Consider the following 16,288-nt stretch of genomic DNA (forward strand, 5'->3'; position numbering starts at 1 on the left):
AATAAAATAAATTTTTATTGATAATCAAAAGAAATTTACACATTAAATCATCAAATCTTTACAAATAATTAAAAGCACAAACATTAATATTTCCTGGTTTAACAAGTGAATTTCGATCAATCAACCCTTTAAACCACTAATCACATACCTTACCATCATCAATTTGAATGAATGTTTTTCACTATGTTCTTTATTTCTTTTAGTATTAGTGCAACCTGACCCAAATGCCTTGACTAGGAATGCCTTGATGAACCATAAACAATAGATAAAATCCCGATGGTGCTAAATTCCCTGACCACGGCGTTGTTGCTTCAACATTGTACCTCGAGTTACCCACTGCCGTCACTTTATCGTTCCCGAGAACAAGCAACCTTTGATTCATGGAGAACGAATGCGTGTTGAAAGCTGGTGCAAACATTGTTACCAACATCGAGCTTTCATCCACTTTGTCGCTGTTAATCGCCACTTGGATTATATATTTCTTCCGGTATCGAATCCCCGACATCGACTTAGGAGCAATGATGGTAGGTTGTAGGTTGTCAAATGTAGCATCTAAGTATGCCGGTGAGAATGCCTCTAAGCTAATTCAGTCAGAAAAAGCACACCGGTGAAGTTGTAAAATGCATGGGGATTGCTTCCGCCGACTAAAACTCTTCCATCATGGAGTAACGCTACCGTGAAATGGTACATACAAGGGATGGTGGTTGGGTTTTGAACCTCAAATCGTGAGCTAATATCGTTGTCAGGTCGGTACAAGACCGGACTCATAACCGGGTCCCGACCTTGTTCCCATCCTGCCGTCCCGGACCCTGCACCGTTGATAAGCAAGACGTTGCCGTTTGGAAGCAATATCATGTCACCCATGACTCTAGCTAAAGGCATGGTCTCCATGACCCATTCCGGATTTGGGTCGGTTATTTTAATCCGAGCACATGTATCCAAGGCAGCCAAGAAAGTACCTTTTAAAGATTGAAGGTAGGATCCTTTAGGAGCACCACCACATACTAGAACTTCAGCTTCGATAGTTGCAGCTTTCAAGCTCTTCAATGGAAGCAAAACGGCCGAACCAGTGCTTGGATAGCTTCGATGTTCACCGCCGGGGATCATTGGATACTTTTTTATAACAATGTTGTTCACATAATCGAACAAAATAGCTTGATTGTTGGCGAAAATGAATAAGTTTCCATCAATGTTGAGGAAAACAAATGGGTAAAGATTGTTCTCGATTACTTTGTCATTAGTTTCTGACAAGAAAGGCAAGTTGATCTTATTAGCGACGATGTTTTTAGGGATGAACTCGTAGTTAAACTGCCCTCGACCGCCGACGATGATTCGTCTCCCGTCTGGCAAGATATGGTTACTTGCATACCATCTTTTTGCCGTCAACCCATTTGGTATTTCATTCCAATCACACGCCCTGCATGGTCTGAAAACCCTAACTCGACGTTCGCCGTTGTTAAAACCGCCAGTTTGGAACAAGTTATCGTCCGGCATGATAGCGCCTGAAGAGCACCAAACATCAGTTTGGACCGTGAGAGCCCGAAATTTATTGGAAAAAACATCGTACTCCACCGAATGAGCAGTGCAATCAACTTGGAGTGCCGTGTCGGTTGGGTCATTTCGGTAACAATAAATTCGACGGCCCAAAATTTGTCCTATCAAACATAATGACACGGTCATTCCTAAAAAGTTGCATGTGCATGGCAGAGACTCCTATACTTTTTTGCAGGAGCTGCCAACTACCGTCGGCGGCGTAGGTGAGGGTGCGGTGGTGGGGCAGTGATGCAAAGAGAAGCTGAAGAAGAAGAAGAAGGGTAGAGAACATAAATGAAAGAGCTCCCATTTTTGCTTTGATGGGTTATTGTATTGATTTACTTTGGGTGATGATGAAAAGTGTCTGAGTTTGGTCCTATATATAAGTGCTTTGTGAAGGAGGGAAACCCAATTTTATTTTTTAATTAAGGTTTTTGTAGCGACGTAAAAATTTTAGTTTCGCTTGGTCGCTAATTGTGGCGATTTATTGAAAACTTGAAAACTGAAGTTCGACTTTTTTGAAACATAAACTGAAAAACGGAAATAAAGAGGAGAGTTGCCACTGATCCTTTTTATAGGTGTAATCGGACACCTAATAAATTTATTTTTAAAACAAAAGAAGGCCGATAGGTCTACATTAAAATTAAAGACAAAGTAGGGCTCGGGAGTCAGTTACGTGCGAGGAAGGTATTAGCACCCTCACGACGCCCAAAATTGGTATCTTTTAAACATGTGTTGTCTTAATTTTCAAAAATGCTAGTTCAATTTAATATTTAGTCATGATTCAATTGAAAAGACAAGAAACCTTAGTTTTTTTCGGTTTTTTTTTTTTTGAGAAGGATATACCGTTTAAACACGAGCCTAAAAATTCTATCCAACATAGCGATGAAACTTACGGCCTAATGTTAAATCGATACATTGCCTCACTTATTTAAAAACAAGAATAAGATTTTCAAAATAATGCTAAACAATTTGATGTGAAATGAAAATGAATAAAGGAACCAGAAATACATTGAAGCAAATAACGGGTATGACAGTAATATAAGAAAACAATAACAATGCATGCAAGATGAAATGTAATAATAGTATCAAATACGAGAAAACAAAGAATATACATATATATAAAAATGATATTAAGTGTCTATACGTGATATATTTTGTACACACCTATATATAAGTAGTAATAATGTTAGAAATATACTACATATATTATTTGAACTATATATGAAATGAAAAATATATAACTAGTAATGTTAAAGTATATATACATAATAATAAATGTTGAAAGATGTATGTACATAGCGTATATAAGAAATATATATATATATATACATAATATATTTAAAATGAACATATACAATATACATATATAATAAAATACATGAACACTATGATATTTTAAAAGAACATATATAAATAATAAGAAAATATTATAATAAGTACTAAAATATCTATATATATACATGTATAATAATAAATAATACGATATACAAAAATAATATTAATAAAAAGTATATATATACGTGTAATGAAATATATATACTAATATTAATAATGAATATAAACAATATATACATAGTATGGTATGAAATAAAACATAGATATATAAAGCATGGTACTAAAATATACATATAACATATAAGAATATATATGTAATAAAGTATTAAAAATTTGTGCGTGATATATATAATAATATGATGTTAAGAATATACATGTGGAATATAATATTAAAAGTATGTATATATATATAAAATAAAATATATATATATAAAATATAGTATTAGAATATATGCATAATATATTAAAGAGTAATAATGTTATAAACAACTAGTAATAATACCTCATAAATATATATACGTATTAAAAATATACATAACAATAATATATACATACAAAGTACACTAATATTTAAAAATAATAATAGTAAACATAATATTAATGTTAAATGAAATTAATATTACAAATTTAATTTGAGAGTAAAATGACAAAAGGACTAAATTCGAATTAAAAACAAAGTTTTGGGCAAATTTTAAAATAAAAGATACATCAGAGGATCTATTTGAATGCACTCGCAAACAGTGGGGGCCAAAAAAGTAATTTTCCCCAAGCCTTTAAAACGCTGCACTTGGCCAGGGACTAAATGGAGAAGCGCGACGAAGTTCAGGGCCAATTCATAAATACATATAAACCTAATTTAAAACATCAAAAATGCTGAAGGACTTATTGCGCAAATAACCCCTCAAAGCAAAAACGAGCGGATCCTTGTCCGGAGCAGGTCGGATCGGGTCGGGTTAGGCTTAAACGACGTCGTTTTGGGGCTTAAATGTAGCCCCCAAAACGACGTTGTTTTGGAGGGCTATAAATAGGCCTAAATTTAGAAAAAAAATTCATTTGTAAGGGGAAGAAGAAAAAAAAAGAAAGAGAGGAAGAGAGAAAAAGAGAGAAGAGGGAGAGGGGAAGGATTCCGGTGGGAGGAGGGTCACCGGTCCGTCACCGGACCCTCGCCGGCGCCGGCACCGGTCACCGTACACGGTGGCCGGAAAAGGTAAATTTTTTTTTTAAAAACTTGTTTTATATTTTTTATATATTTTAGTATTTATGTGTGGAAAATAAGCTTAGAGAACGAAACTAAAAAAAATAAAAAAGATTACCTTATGTTTAATAGTTTTTGATTTTTTGACAACTTGATCCTCTGATTTCAGTATCAGAGTCACTGCTTGTATATGTATTTTACTCTAACTTGGTTATTGACTCCTCTTGAATATATTTGAATGAATATCAAAAACGAAAAAAAGAAGCCCTACCTATTACAGAAATCCAAATCGGCTTTTATAGCCTTTACAATATTTTGTTTAATATTTGTTGTCTTGTCTCTTTTCTGGTCTTGCAGGGTATGGAGGTGTCAGGCATGCGGGGATGGTATTGGCATGGGGCGTGGTAGCCGATATGGTGGTGACCAGAGATGGTACTAGTGTCAGAGGAAAGTGGGTGGTGGCTAGGGTTTCTTGTTGTCTGTTTCTCTTCTCTCTTTTTTTTTTATGTTGGGCTAGTTGAGTATTGGGCTGGTGGTATTTGGGCTATGGGATTTGGTTTGTTGGTTTGGGTTTAATGGGTCTTGTGTATTGGGTAGGTGGGTCAAAATTGTAAATGGAGCAAAATTTAGGCTATAACAGTTTTTATGTTTGACATTATGATATGGTTAGATGTATAAAAAAATTGAAATAACATTTCCTGCATTTGGGATATCTCATGTTTGGAAACCCCTCATTTTGTTCTCGATTGTTTATTATAAAGTGGTTACTTGATGCATCCAAAATCTTGACATCTTTTCGTAATTAATACTGTAATGTATTTATGAAATAGAATCATGAAAATTATAATGAAATAATGCTAATGGATAATCACTCAATTTTGTCAAAAAAAAAAAAGGGTTAAGAATATTAAGGAATTTGTTAAGAAATTGGGTCAATGGTTTTTTTTTTTTGGGGGATGGAAGTTCAAGGTTTTGTTGATAGTTTGTCATACATAATTGCAATCGACACATTGTTGACAAAATCATATAAATAAATAAAGGACGTGCAAATGAAAAATATAATATAATATTAATGGATTAGATATATTCATGTATTCAGTCCGTGGTATTGAGTTGAAAAAACAATATTAATTATAATTATTATATATAGTAATAAATAATGAACATTCCAAGATTCTATCCATTGAATAAGACTATATTTCTCATCAAACATTCTTTTGCTTATAATCGCTTTCCCTCACGTTTATATATATATATAAAAAACACGAGGATTAATATTTAAAATTAATTATGCTTTTCTTAATCAAATTTTTTATTCATGGGAGTTCAATGTATGTTCATAGTTTGTTGCCATCGACACATAGTTGACAAAATTATATATATAAAAAAAATAAAGGACGTGCAAATGAAAAATAAAATGTAGGAAATAGTGGCTCATAAATAATTAAAATGTTTGGGAATATTGCTACTCAATATTCTTTTGTATTTTCTTGTTTTAAAATATTCCGACATATCTCATCTACTAGCAAGGTGTATATATTAGTAGTTTGTTGATGATGCTCAAATTAGTATATTTTAATTTGGTACAATATAAACAAAAAAAAAATTAATCGTAAATGCATGAATTTAAATTTATATAAGTTTTGTTTTGTGATTTGTATTTAGAAATCTCTTTAAATAGATTACTAATGTTAATGAAAGGAAATAAGAGATTAGAGCATTCCAAGATTCTATGCATTGAATGAGCTAAGAGTTTGACTCTCTCTATTTCTCACCTTATATATTTAAAATTAATTATGTTTCTCAACCTAATTATTTAAAACATAGAATTATTAAGTGTAGGTGGATCAAGAAGTAAATTATAAGTGTTTGAAGGCCAAAATGCAATTATCTTTACAATAATTTATAATCCTATATATATAAACACGAGTTTGAATTAATGAAAATACTTTTTTTCTATCATATTACTAAATTTACATTATAATAAAAGTTATGATAATTATATATTTAAAAATAATTATAATTTTATTTATAATTATTGATTAAAATGTTGGGCTAATTTTATTGATGTAAAATAGAATTATTTCTGGATAGAGTTCCAAACATCTTAATTACCACTTAATTATTAGTAGAGTTTAATTATGCTAATTAGTTATTATTTTGAATAATGTTACTTTGTATTAATCACATAAAGTAATGTTAAATATGTTAGAAATGTTTTGTTTCTGATTTCAAAAATTTTCTATTTTAATATGTTAGAATTATTATTGGATAAAGTTCTAAGTATCTTAATTAACACTTAATTAATATTAGAGTTTAATTATGTTAATTCTTGAACTTGGAATTTTGTTAAGATGTGATGATATAGTACTTTGAGATTGTCCTATATCATCATCGGAAAAAAATTATTTTTTATTCAGGTGATGAAGTGACACAATCTATGAGTGCCACACCATCATATCTTAATCAAATTCAAGTTTAGGGACCAATTTGGGAAAAAATGTCTAATTTAGAGACTAATACGGACTAAAAAAAGTTGAAATTCCAATGTGAAAAAAGTTGTCATGCTTAGGGACTAAATGTTGTTTTATCCCTTTGAAACAATACTCTTATAATAAATACAACAATTAATAATTAAAATCAACAAATGGTTAGATGTAATGGTAAGGCATATTGTATTTTTAAGGGAAGAATTTAGGTTTAAACCTTAAAAATAACTTTGTTGGAAGAGGTATCCAAAAATCCCGAATATAGACTGTGAAACAAATATACATAATACAAAATAATAATAATAATAATACAAACATGTGAAGGACCTTGGTTGCCCTCTGCTCCGCAATCGATTAATCACCAAAAAATATAATTTTGATTTATTTTATGACTTTAATCAGCAAGTGTAGGATTAATGAAGTTGGCTAAGTTATTATTTATATTCGAGATAAAAGTAATATTTAATATTTAAATTTGATAACTTTTAATTTTTTAAATCCACATTGGTATTGATATTTAGTATTATTTTTAATTTCATCCTTAAATTTGAGCTTTCGTGAGGTAGAATTTTGAGATTATATAAATAAAGTTATCATTCAACCTTTGATTGCTTCTGCAAGGATGGGAGCTTTCAACCTTAAATACGCAAAACTGAGTCCCATAATAGTTTTGATTAATAGAAAGAGTGTGATTCTTTTTATTTTATTCTTTAAAAGAATTTAAATTATCCATATAGCCCTAATAGTATATTAATATTGTTTTATAAAGTTAGCTTATTTATCTTTTTTTTCAATCGAGTCTATATTCAATTAATATAAAATTGTGAATTGAAAAAAATTAATTTCTCATTATGTTTCGGTTTATTTTCATTATTTTTTAAAATATATCTTTCATGTTTTTGGATTTTTAAATATTTTTATTTATAATTTTAAACTATTTAAAAAAATTAATGCAATTGATTTGTTTATAATAGCAAACCGACTAAAAAAAATTAAAGACAACGAAATCCAGCTTTATTGAACCACCTTACGATCATCAAATCTTTTAAATACATACAAAGCACCATGTGTTTTGGGCTTACAAGTGAACTTGGATCAAATATCCCTTATAAGCACAAATCACTAACCTTATTTTTGCAAATTTTAATGAATGTTTGTGTGTATCTATATATTCATGTTTCTTTTATTATTAGTACAACCTGACCCAAATGCCTTGACTAGGAATGCCTTGATGAACCACAAACAATAGATAAAATCCCGACGGCGCTACATTTCCCGACCGAGGCGTCGTCGCCTCCACGTTGTACGTCGAGTTACCCACCGCTGTCACTTTGTCGTTCCCAAGAACAAGCAACCTTTGATTCATTGAGAACGAATGCGTGTTGAAAGCTGGTACAAACATTGTTACTGACGTCGAGTTTTCATCCACTTTGTCGCCATTAATCACCACTTGGATTGTATATTTCTTCCGGTATCGAATCCCTGACATCGACTTAGGTGCAATGATGGTTGGTCGTAGGTTGTCAAATTTAGCATCCAAATATGCTGGCGAGAATGCCTCTAAGCTTAGTTCGCTAGGAAAAAGCACGCCGGTGAAGTTGTAAAACGCATGGGGATTGCTTCCACCGACTAAAACTCTTCCGTCACGAAGTAATGTCGCTGTGGAATGGTACATACGAGGGATGGTGGTTGGGTTTTGAACCTCGAACCGTGAGTTAATATCGTTGTCGGGTTGGTACAAGACCGGACTCAAAACAGGGTCCCGACCTTGTTCCCATCCTGCCGTCCCAGACCTTGCGCCGTTGATAAGCAAGACATTGCCGTTTGGAAGCAATATCATGTCACCCATGACTCTAGCTAAAGGCATAGTCTCCATGACCCATTCTGGATTCGGGTCAGTTATTTTGATCCTAGCACATGTATCCAAAGCAGCCAAGAAAGTACCTTTTAAAGATTGAAGGTAGGATCCTTTAGGAGCACCACCACATACTAGAACTTCAGCTTCAATGGCTGCAGCTTTCAAGTTCTTCAATGGAAGCAAAACGGCCGAACCAGTGCTAGGATAGCTTCGAGGTTCGCCGCCAGGGATCATCGGATACTTTTTGACAACAATGTTGTTCACATAATCGAACAAAATAGCTCGATTGTTGGCGAAAATGAATAAGTTTCCATCAACGTTGAGGAAAATGAATGGGTAAAGATTGTTCTCGATTCCTTTGTCGTTAGTTTCTGACAAGAAAGGCAAGTTAATCTTATTAGCGACGATGTTTTTAGGGATGAACTCATAGTTAAACTGTCCTCGACCACCAATGATGATTTGTCTCCCATCAGGCAATATATGATTACTTGCATACCATCTTTTGGCCGTCAATCCATTTGGTATTTCATTCCAATCGCATGTCCTGCATGGGCTGAAAACCCTGACCCGACGTTCGCCGTCGTTGAAGCCGCCGGTTTGGAACAAGTTACCATCGGGCATGACGGCACCTGAAGAGCACCAAACATCGGTTTGGACCATAAGAGCTCGAAATTTATTGGCAAAAACATCGTACTCTACCGAATGAGCAGTGCAGTCCACTTGGAGTGCCGTGTCGGTTGGGTCATTGCGGCATTTCCCGTTTGGTAACGATAGATTCGATGGTCCAAAATCGGTTCTATCAAACATTACCACACGGTCATTCCTAAGGAGTTGCATGTGCATGGCGGAGATTCCGATACTTTTTTGTAAGAGTTGCCAACTGCCATCAGCGGCGAAAGTGAGGGTATGGTGGCTGGGCAATGATGCAAAGAGAAGCTGAAGAAAAATGATTGAGAAAACAAATGAAAGAGATGCCATTTTTGCTTTGATAGGGTATTGTAATTTTTTGGCTGATAATGAATTGTGTTTCAATTTGGTCCTATTTATAAGTGCTTTGTGAAGGTGGGAATGCCATTTAAAAAAAAATTCAATTGAAGTTTTATGTTTGACATTATGATATGATTAGATTCTTTTCATATAAAAAAACAATAATTTTGAGCTACACTTTTTTTTACGTAGTAATTTGAATGAGTTGGTGGTTAAAATTTTTGTGTTTAGTATGAGTTTGTATCATATTATTCTCGTCTTTATTTTTAATATTGTATAAAAAATCATTTCTTTTATTTTTAGATTATTAAATTAGATTATAATAATATTTTGATGTGCAATTCATAGTATGATTTTTTTGTCCAATTTATTTTTCAATTTAAACAACTTCCCATGTTTTGAAAGTTTGAACATGATATTGTGTTAAATTATATAAAATATGTAATGGGAATTTAGATCTCAAATAATTAAGTTTTTATAATTGTCGAAAAATAAATAAATAAAATTATGATTATTATTATATAATAAATTTATGCGATTTAATTACTTATTGTGGATCAAATATATTAGGGATTTGGGACATGAACCTTCTCAATTCTTAGTTTCTCATAAATAATTGCCCTCCACATATTGCTCACAAATTGATTAAATAAATAAAAGACGTGCAAATGAAAATGATTAAGAAAACTCCAGTGTTCGTGGTCCATGAATAATTAAAATGTTTGATGATATATTGGTACTCAATATTCTCTTATATATTTTTGTTTATAATATTCAGACTAACAATATTTATTTATTTATTTTTTAATGTCTTTCTCTCATCTGTTTATTCTTGATCGAACTATATCAAATTAAAAGATTTAAATTTTAAATTTCAACATAATAAAAACACTATAACAATAATTAAACATCAATATCTATTGAATATCAAATCTATAAAATTAAATTCTTAAAAATAAAAATATAATAACTAAATTTTAAATTTATAAATAATAATATATTTTAACCTTTTCTATTTTAAAATCTTGTTTTGTCCTTTTTACCTAATTCATGATATTAATTCAAACCCAGTTTTATAAATAGTGTTGATTAATTATTAATGAAACAAAATAAGAGTTAAGGACATTCCAAGATTCTTTAAATTGAATGAGATAAGGGTTTGACTTTGTAGTTCTGACCAAACATTCTTTTGTTTATTTGTTTTCCTCACGTTGGTTGTCTCCCACAAGTTTGGGTTTCTGGAATGCAGAATGTTAAAAATATCTATCCGGTCCTTCTTCATTTTGAAATTGCATCAATTGGTTTGTCTAAAAAAATTTGGAACAATTTAAATTCTTATCAATTTCACAATTGACGATAATTAAACATAACATTAATGTTTTCCATATAAGTTTAACTAATATAATAACAAATCTCAATATTTATATATTTTGTGTAAATATTGACGACATGTGAAAATATTTATATATAAACCAAATGGGACTAAAATGGAATATATGTGACTTTTAAAAGTGAAATTTAAATACTCTAGTGATCATGTACCAAAACATTTTCCATATATATTCATGTTTTGTGATGAATAATTTAAAATTAATTATTTTGTCAACCGAAATATTAAAAAGAAAAACAAAGTTGATAAACCAACCAAATGAAAAATATTCTTAAAGAGATTAAGTTATGGCTTCTTAATAAGTAGTTTGATAAATATTGTTGAATGGGAACTGAATTTAAACTTTTAAAATTGTATATATTATCTTTATCATCATTAGAAGTCAAATTCTAATGAGATGTATTCGGATTAAAATGTTATAATTGAAAACAGACTAAATAAACTAATTAAATCAAATATAAAACAGATTAAACCTATAAATTAAAAGAATTCAGTTTTTCGATTCAGTTCATTTTGGCTTACAATTTTTTTGCACACCCCTACAAATTAGTCTCTAAAATTGTCAATTATTTCAAGGTTTGAACTTTACAATTGTTTCCATATTAAGACTGAAATTTAAGGTTTTAAAAAATAAAAGAGTAACTTATACTAAAAAATTTAAACCTTAATATAAAAATAATCGCAAGGTTTAAACTAAAAATTTATTTAATTTTGGGTATATCTACTCAATTCATCAGCAATTGACTTAATATCTTCATGGAATATTTATTTGGTTGGTTTATCAACTAAAATTCTATGTTTTAAATATTTGGGTTGACAAAAATAATTAATTTTAAACATTAATCCCCTAATCATGTTATATTTTGTGAGAAAAATGGAGAGGGAAGCAAAAGAATGTTTGGTGAGAAATAGAGGGTCAAACTCTTATCTCATTCAATGCATAGAATCTTGGAATGTTGTAATCTCTTATTTTGTTTCACTAACGTTATATATTATTTATTCATCATTATATTTAATATTTAATATTTTTAAAGTACATTATTACAACTATAATTCCAATACAAATTATAAATAATTCGTGTTTTGTGTATTGAAATTGGAACCATAACTAAACAAAATTTAACGTATTGAAAACTAAAATATATTTAAATTTATCTTGGAATAAAATCTAGATTGTATTTAAAAAAATTTCCTAATTAATATTTTAATCCCAACATATAATTAACCGTGTTTGATATAAAGTAAAATCATTATAATATAAATATTAAACCTTAAATTTAAATATGAAAAATTATATATATATATATATATACCTTACATGGAACACATATGAAAGTATATTATTTGTTGTCCCGATAATTTAGAACAAGAAAATACAAAAGAATATTGAGTAACCAATAATACATTTTTTTTCCCTGGCACGTCGTTTATTTATTTTTATGATTTTGTCAACAATGTGTCGATTGCAATTATTTATGACAAACCATCGACAAAACATTGAACTTCAATCCACCCAATTTCTTAAGAAATTCCTTAATATTCTTAACCCTTTTAATTTTTTGATAAAATTGAGTGATTATCCGTCAGCATAATTTAATTATAATTTTCATGATTTTATTTCATAAATACATTACATTATATATTTTATAATATTATATAGTGTGGATTACGCAAAGGATCCCAAGATTTTGGATTTATGCACTGACCAACTCATATAACAAACAATGGACAACACAAGATTATGATAATTTAATTTAATAATCCAAAAAATAACGGACATGTTAATTAAAATGATTATATGAAAGGAATCTATCATATCATAATGCCAAATATAAAAACTTATATTAAAAAATTTCAAAATGGCTTTCCAACCGTCACAAAGCACTTATAAATAGGAATAGACTGAAATACATTTCATCATCAGCCAAAAAATTACAATACCCCATCAAAGCAAAAATGGTAGCTCCTTCATTCATCTTTTCTATCATTCTTCTACTTCTTCAGCTTCTCTTTGCATCACTGCCCCACCATCGCACCTTCACTTCTGCCGCTGACGGTAGTTGGCAACTCTTGCAAAAAAGCATCGGAATCTCCGCCATGCACATGCAACTCCTTAGGAATGACCGCGTGATTATGTTTGATAGAACCGATTTCGGACCATCTAATTTGTCACTACCAACAAGGAAATGTCGCAATGACCCGACCGACACTGTTCTCCAAGTGGACTGCACAGCTCATTCAGTCGAGTACGATGTTTTCGCTAATAAATTTCGTGCTCTTACAGTCCAAACTGATGTTTGGTGTTCTTCGGGTGCTATCATGCCCAACGGTAATTTGTTCCAAACCGGCGGTTTCAACGACGGTGAACGTCGGGTCAGGGTTTTCAACCCATGCAGGACGTGCGATTGGAATGAAATACCAAATGGATTGACAGCTAAAAGGTGGTATGCAAGTAACCATATATTGCCCGACGGGAGACAAATCATTGTCGGTGGTCGAGGACAGTTTAACTATGAGTTCATCCCTAAAAACATTGTCGCTAATAAGATCAATTTGCCTTTCTTGTCAGAAACTAACGATAAAGGAATCGAGAACAATCTTTACCCCTTCGTTTTCCTCAACGTCGATGGAAACTTGTTTATTTTTGCTAACAATCGAGCTATTTTGTTCGATTATATGAACAACATTGTTGTCAAAAAGTATCCGATGATCCCCGGCGGCGAACCTCGAAGCTATCCGAGCACTGGTTCAGCCGTTTTGCTTCCATTAAAGAACTTGAAAGCTGCAGCCATTGAAGCTGAAGTTCTAGTATGTGGTGGTGCTCCTAAAGGATCCTACCTTCAATCTTTAAAAGGTACTTTCATGGCTGCCTTGAATACATGTGCTCGGATTAAAATAACCGACCCGAATCCAGAATGGGTCATGGAGACTATGCCTTTAGCTAGAGTCATGGGTGACATGATATTGCTTCCAAACGGCAATGTTTTGCTCATCAATGGTGCCAGTTCTGGGACGGCAGGATGGGAACAAGGTCGTGACCCAGTTTTGAGTCCGGTCTTGTACCAACCTAATAACAATATCGGCTCACGGTTCGAGGTTCAAAACCCGACCACCATCCCTCGTATGTACCATTCCACGGCGGCTTTACTTCGTGACGGAAGAGTTTTAGTCGGTGGAAGCAATCCCCATGCGTTTTACAACTTCACCGGCATACTTTTCCCGACCGAACTAAGCTTAGAGGCATTCTCGCCGGCGTACTTGGACGCTAAATTCGACAAGCTACGACCAACTATCATTGCTCCTAAGTCGATGTCCGGGATTCGATACCGGAAGAAATATACAATCCAAGTGGTGATTAACAGCGACAAAGTGGATGAAAGCTCGGTATCGGTGACAATGTTTGCACCAGCTTTCAACACACATTCCTTCTCCATGAATCAAAGGTTACTTGTTCTCGGAAACGAAAAAGTGACAGCGGTAGGTAACTCGATGTACAATGTTGAAGCAATGATGCCGAAGTCGGGGAATCTAGCTCCATCTGGATTTTATCTATTGTTTGTGGTTCATCAAGGCATTCCAAGTAAAGGCATTTGGGCCAGGTTGCATTAAAACTAAACAAAACATGAAAAAAAAATACAAACATTCATTAAAATTTGCAAAATAAGGTCTGTGATTTGTGCCAGATGGGTTGATTGATCCAAGTTCACTTGTAAGACCAGAAAAAAGAATGTTGGTGCTTTGTATGTATTTAAAGGATTTGATGATGTAATCAATAAGTAAATTTTTTGTATTATTCTTCAAAATATAAAGATGGTTCAATAAAAAGAGGACTTTGTTGTTATTAATTTTAATTAAAAATTGGATAAATAATATAGTGTTGAATCTGATCCCTATCATGTACACGTGGTATGCACTGTCACCTCTTTTTTAATACAGTAAAGAGCCAAAAACAATGAGCAAATGACCAACGGAGCCACCACCAATATTGAAATTTCAAAGGACAATGTGGTTCAATGAGCATTGAACAAATTGACTGGAAACAGTATCCTACCGGTGACGCCGTCGGTCAAATTATAAAACTTTAGTCAGCGGAAACAATCCCCACGCATTTTATAACTTCACCGGTGTGCTTTTCCCAACCGAATTAAGTTTAGAGGCATTCTCGCCGGTGTACTTGGATGCTAAATTCGACAAGCTGCAACCAACCATTTGCTCCTAAGTCGATGTCTGGAATCTGATACCGGAAAAAATATACGATCCAAGTGGTGATTAATAGCGAAAAACTGGATGAAAGCTTGATGTCAATAACAATGTTTGCACCAGCTTGTTCTCGGGAACGACAAAGTGATGGCAGTGGGTAACTCGACGTACAATGTTGAAGCAAACGATGTCAAAGTCAGAAAATGTAGTCCTGTCGGGGTTTTATTAAATGTTTGTGGTTCATCAAGGCATTTGGGTCAATTTAATAAAAAATTAAATAATCGAAATGAAACGAAGAACACAGTGAAAATCATTCATTCAAATTTATGAAATAATCGTGTTAATTTATTATTTAGATTTTATTAAGTAGTGATCTCAAATTAATAAAAAATTAAATTGTATAAATCAATCAATCTTGATATAATAATGAATAATAAATAATTAACTAATAATTAACTAAACTTAATCAAACAAAAAAAAACTTTAGGACTTTCCAACATTCTATTCATTGAATGAGATAAGGGTTTGGGAATGTAGAATGTTTTATATAAATTATTTATTTATACCAAATAATGATATGGGTAAAAATAATATAAAATAAATTTAATTGTTTTGACTTGAATGAAGCAGTGGTCTTAGTTTAATTAACATTGTTGATATCTTAACAACCAAGAGAACTATAGTTGAGAACTATAGTTTGAGTGTGTTTATGTTTGTATTATTCTATAACTTAAAAGAGTTAAAAGGTTTATGGATAGTTTACGACTTGTATTTAGAAAAAAAAAAAAGAGATAAAATTGATGGTCTAAAAATTATAATATTTTAGGTTTAAATCTCATAATTTGTGGTTTTTATTGATTTTTATAATAATATAAAAAGAATAGTTTTTAATAATTTTTAACTTAGCTGGCAGTGTCCAATTGACTTTTGAGTCAAATTATAAATTTTAATTAGGCAAAAAGATATTTTTGGTCTCTCTCAATTTCGATATCGAGCAAATTAGTCACTCTAAAAAAAATTAAACCAATTAAATATTTGTCAATTTCGAAATTGAGCAACTAAGAACAATTAATCACAATCTTAATATTTTTGTCAATTATACAATGTTTTGGTAACATAACAAATTTAGCCCTCTAAATTTACACATTTTGTCAACATTAACATGATTTAACAAATTTTACCCAAAATATTTACATATTTTGTCAACATTTACGCAAAATATCTAAACATCGAAAGCTAAATTTTTTATGATACCAATTAAAATTATGTACAATTGATGAAAAATATTAACTTCGTAA

At 31.6% G+C, this 16,288-nt stretch overlaps 2 protein-coding genes and 1 pseudogene across 2 annotated transcripts; 1 reads left to right on the forward strand and 2 right to left on the reverse strand.

The window, feature by feature from the left end:
- Positions 1-205: 205 nt before the first annotated feature.
- On the reverse strand, positions 206-1,843 carry LOC108455245 (aldehyde oxidase GLOX-like; annotated as a pseudogene).
- A 5,888-nt stretch (positions 1,844-7,731) lies between these two features.
- Positions 7,732-9,419, reverse strand: LOC108456231 (aldehyde oxidase GLOX-like). The gene has a single exon (XM_017754831.2). The coding sequence runs from the start codon at positions 9,389-9,391 to the stop codon at positions 7,745-7,747; it is 1,647 nt and encodes a 548-aa protein (XP_017610320.1). The 5' UTR covers positions 9,392-9,419; the 3' UTR covers positions 7,732-7,744.
- A 3,299-nt stretch (positions 9,420-12,718) lies between these two features.
- Positions 12,719-14,648, forward strand: LOC108456229 (aldehyde oxidase GLOX-like). The gene has a single exon (XM_017754829.2). It carries the CDS (start codon positions 12,747-12,749, stop codon positions 14,397-14,399), a length of 1,653 nt encoding a protein of 550 aa, XP_017610318.1. The 5' UTR covers positions 12,719-12,746; the 3' UTR covers positions 14,400-14,648.
- Positions 14,649-16,288: the final 1,640 nt, after the last annotated feature.

Source organism: Gossypium arboreum, chromosome 9 (genome assembly GCF_025698485.1).
Source record: "Gossypium arboreum isolate Shixiya-1 chromosome 9, ASM2569848v2, whole genome shotgun sequence".
In the NCBI taxonomy this organism is placed as follows: Eukaryota; Viridiplantae; Streptophyta; class Magnoliopsida; order Malvales; family Malvaceae; genus Gossypium; species Gossypium arboreum.

Excerpts from the sequence above, each read along its gene's own strand:
- LOC108456231 (XM_017754831.2), bottom strand. The coding sequence starts at position 9,391 with ATGGCATCTCTTTCATTTGTTTTCTCAATCATTTTTCTTCAGCTTCTC.
- LOC108456229 (XM_017754829.2), top strand. The coding sequence starts at position 12,747 with ATGGTAGCTCCTTCATTCATCTTTTCTATCATTCTTCTACTTCTTCAG.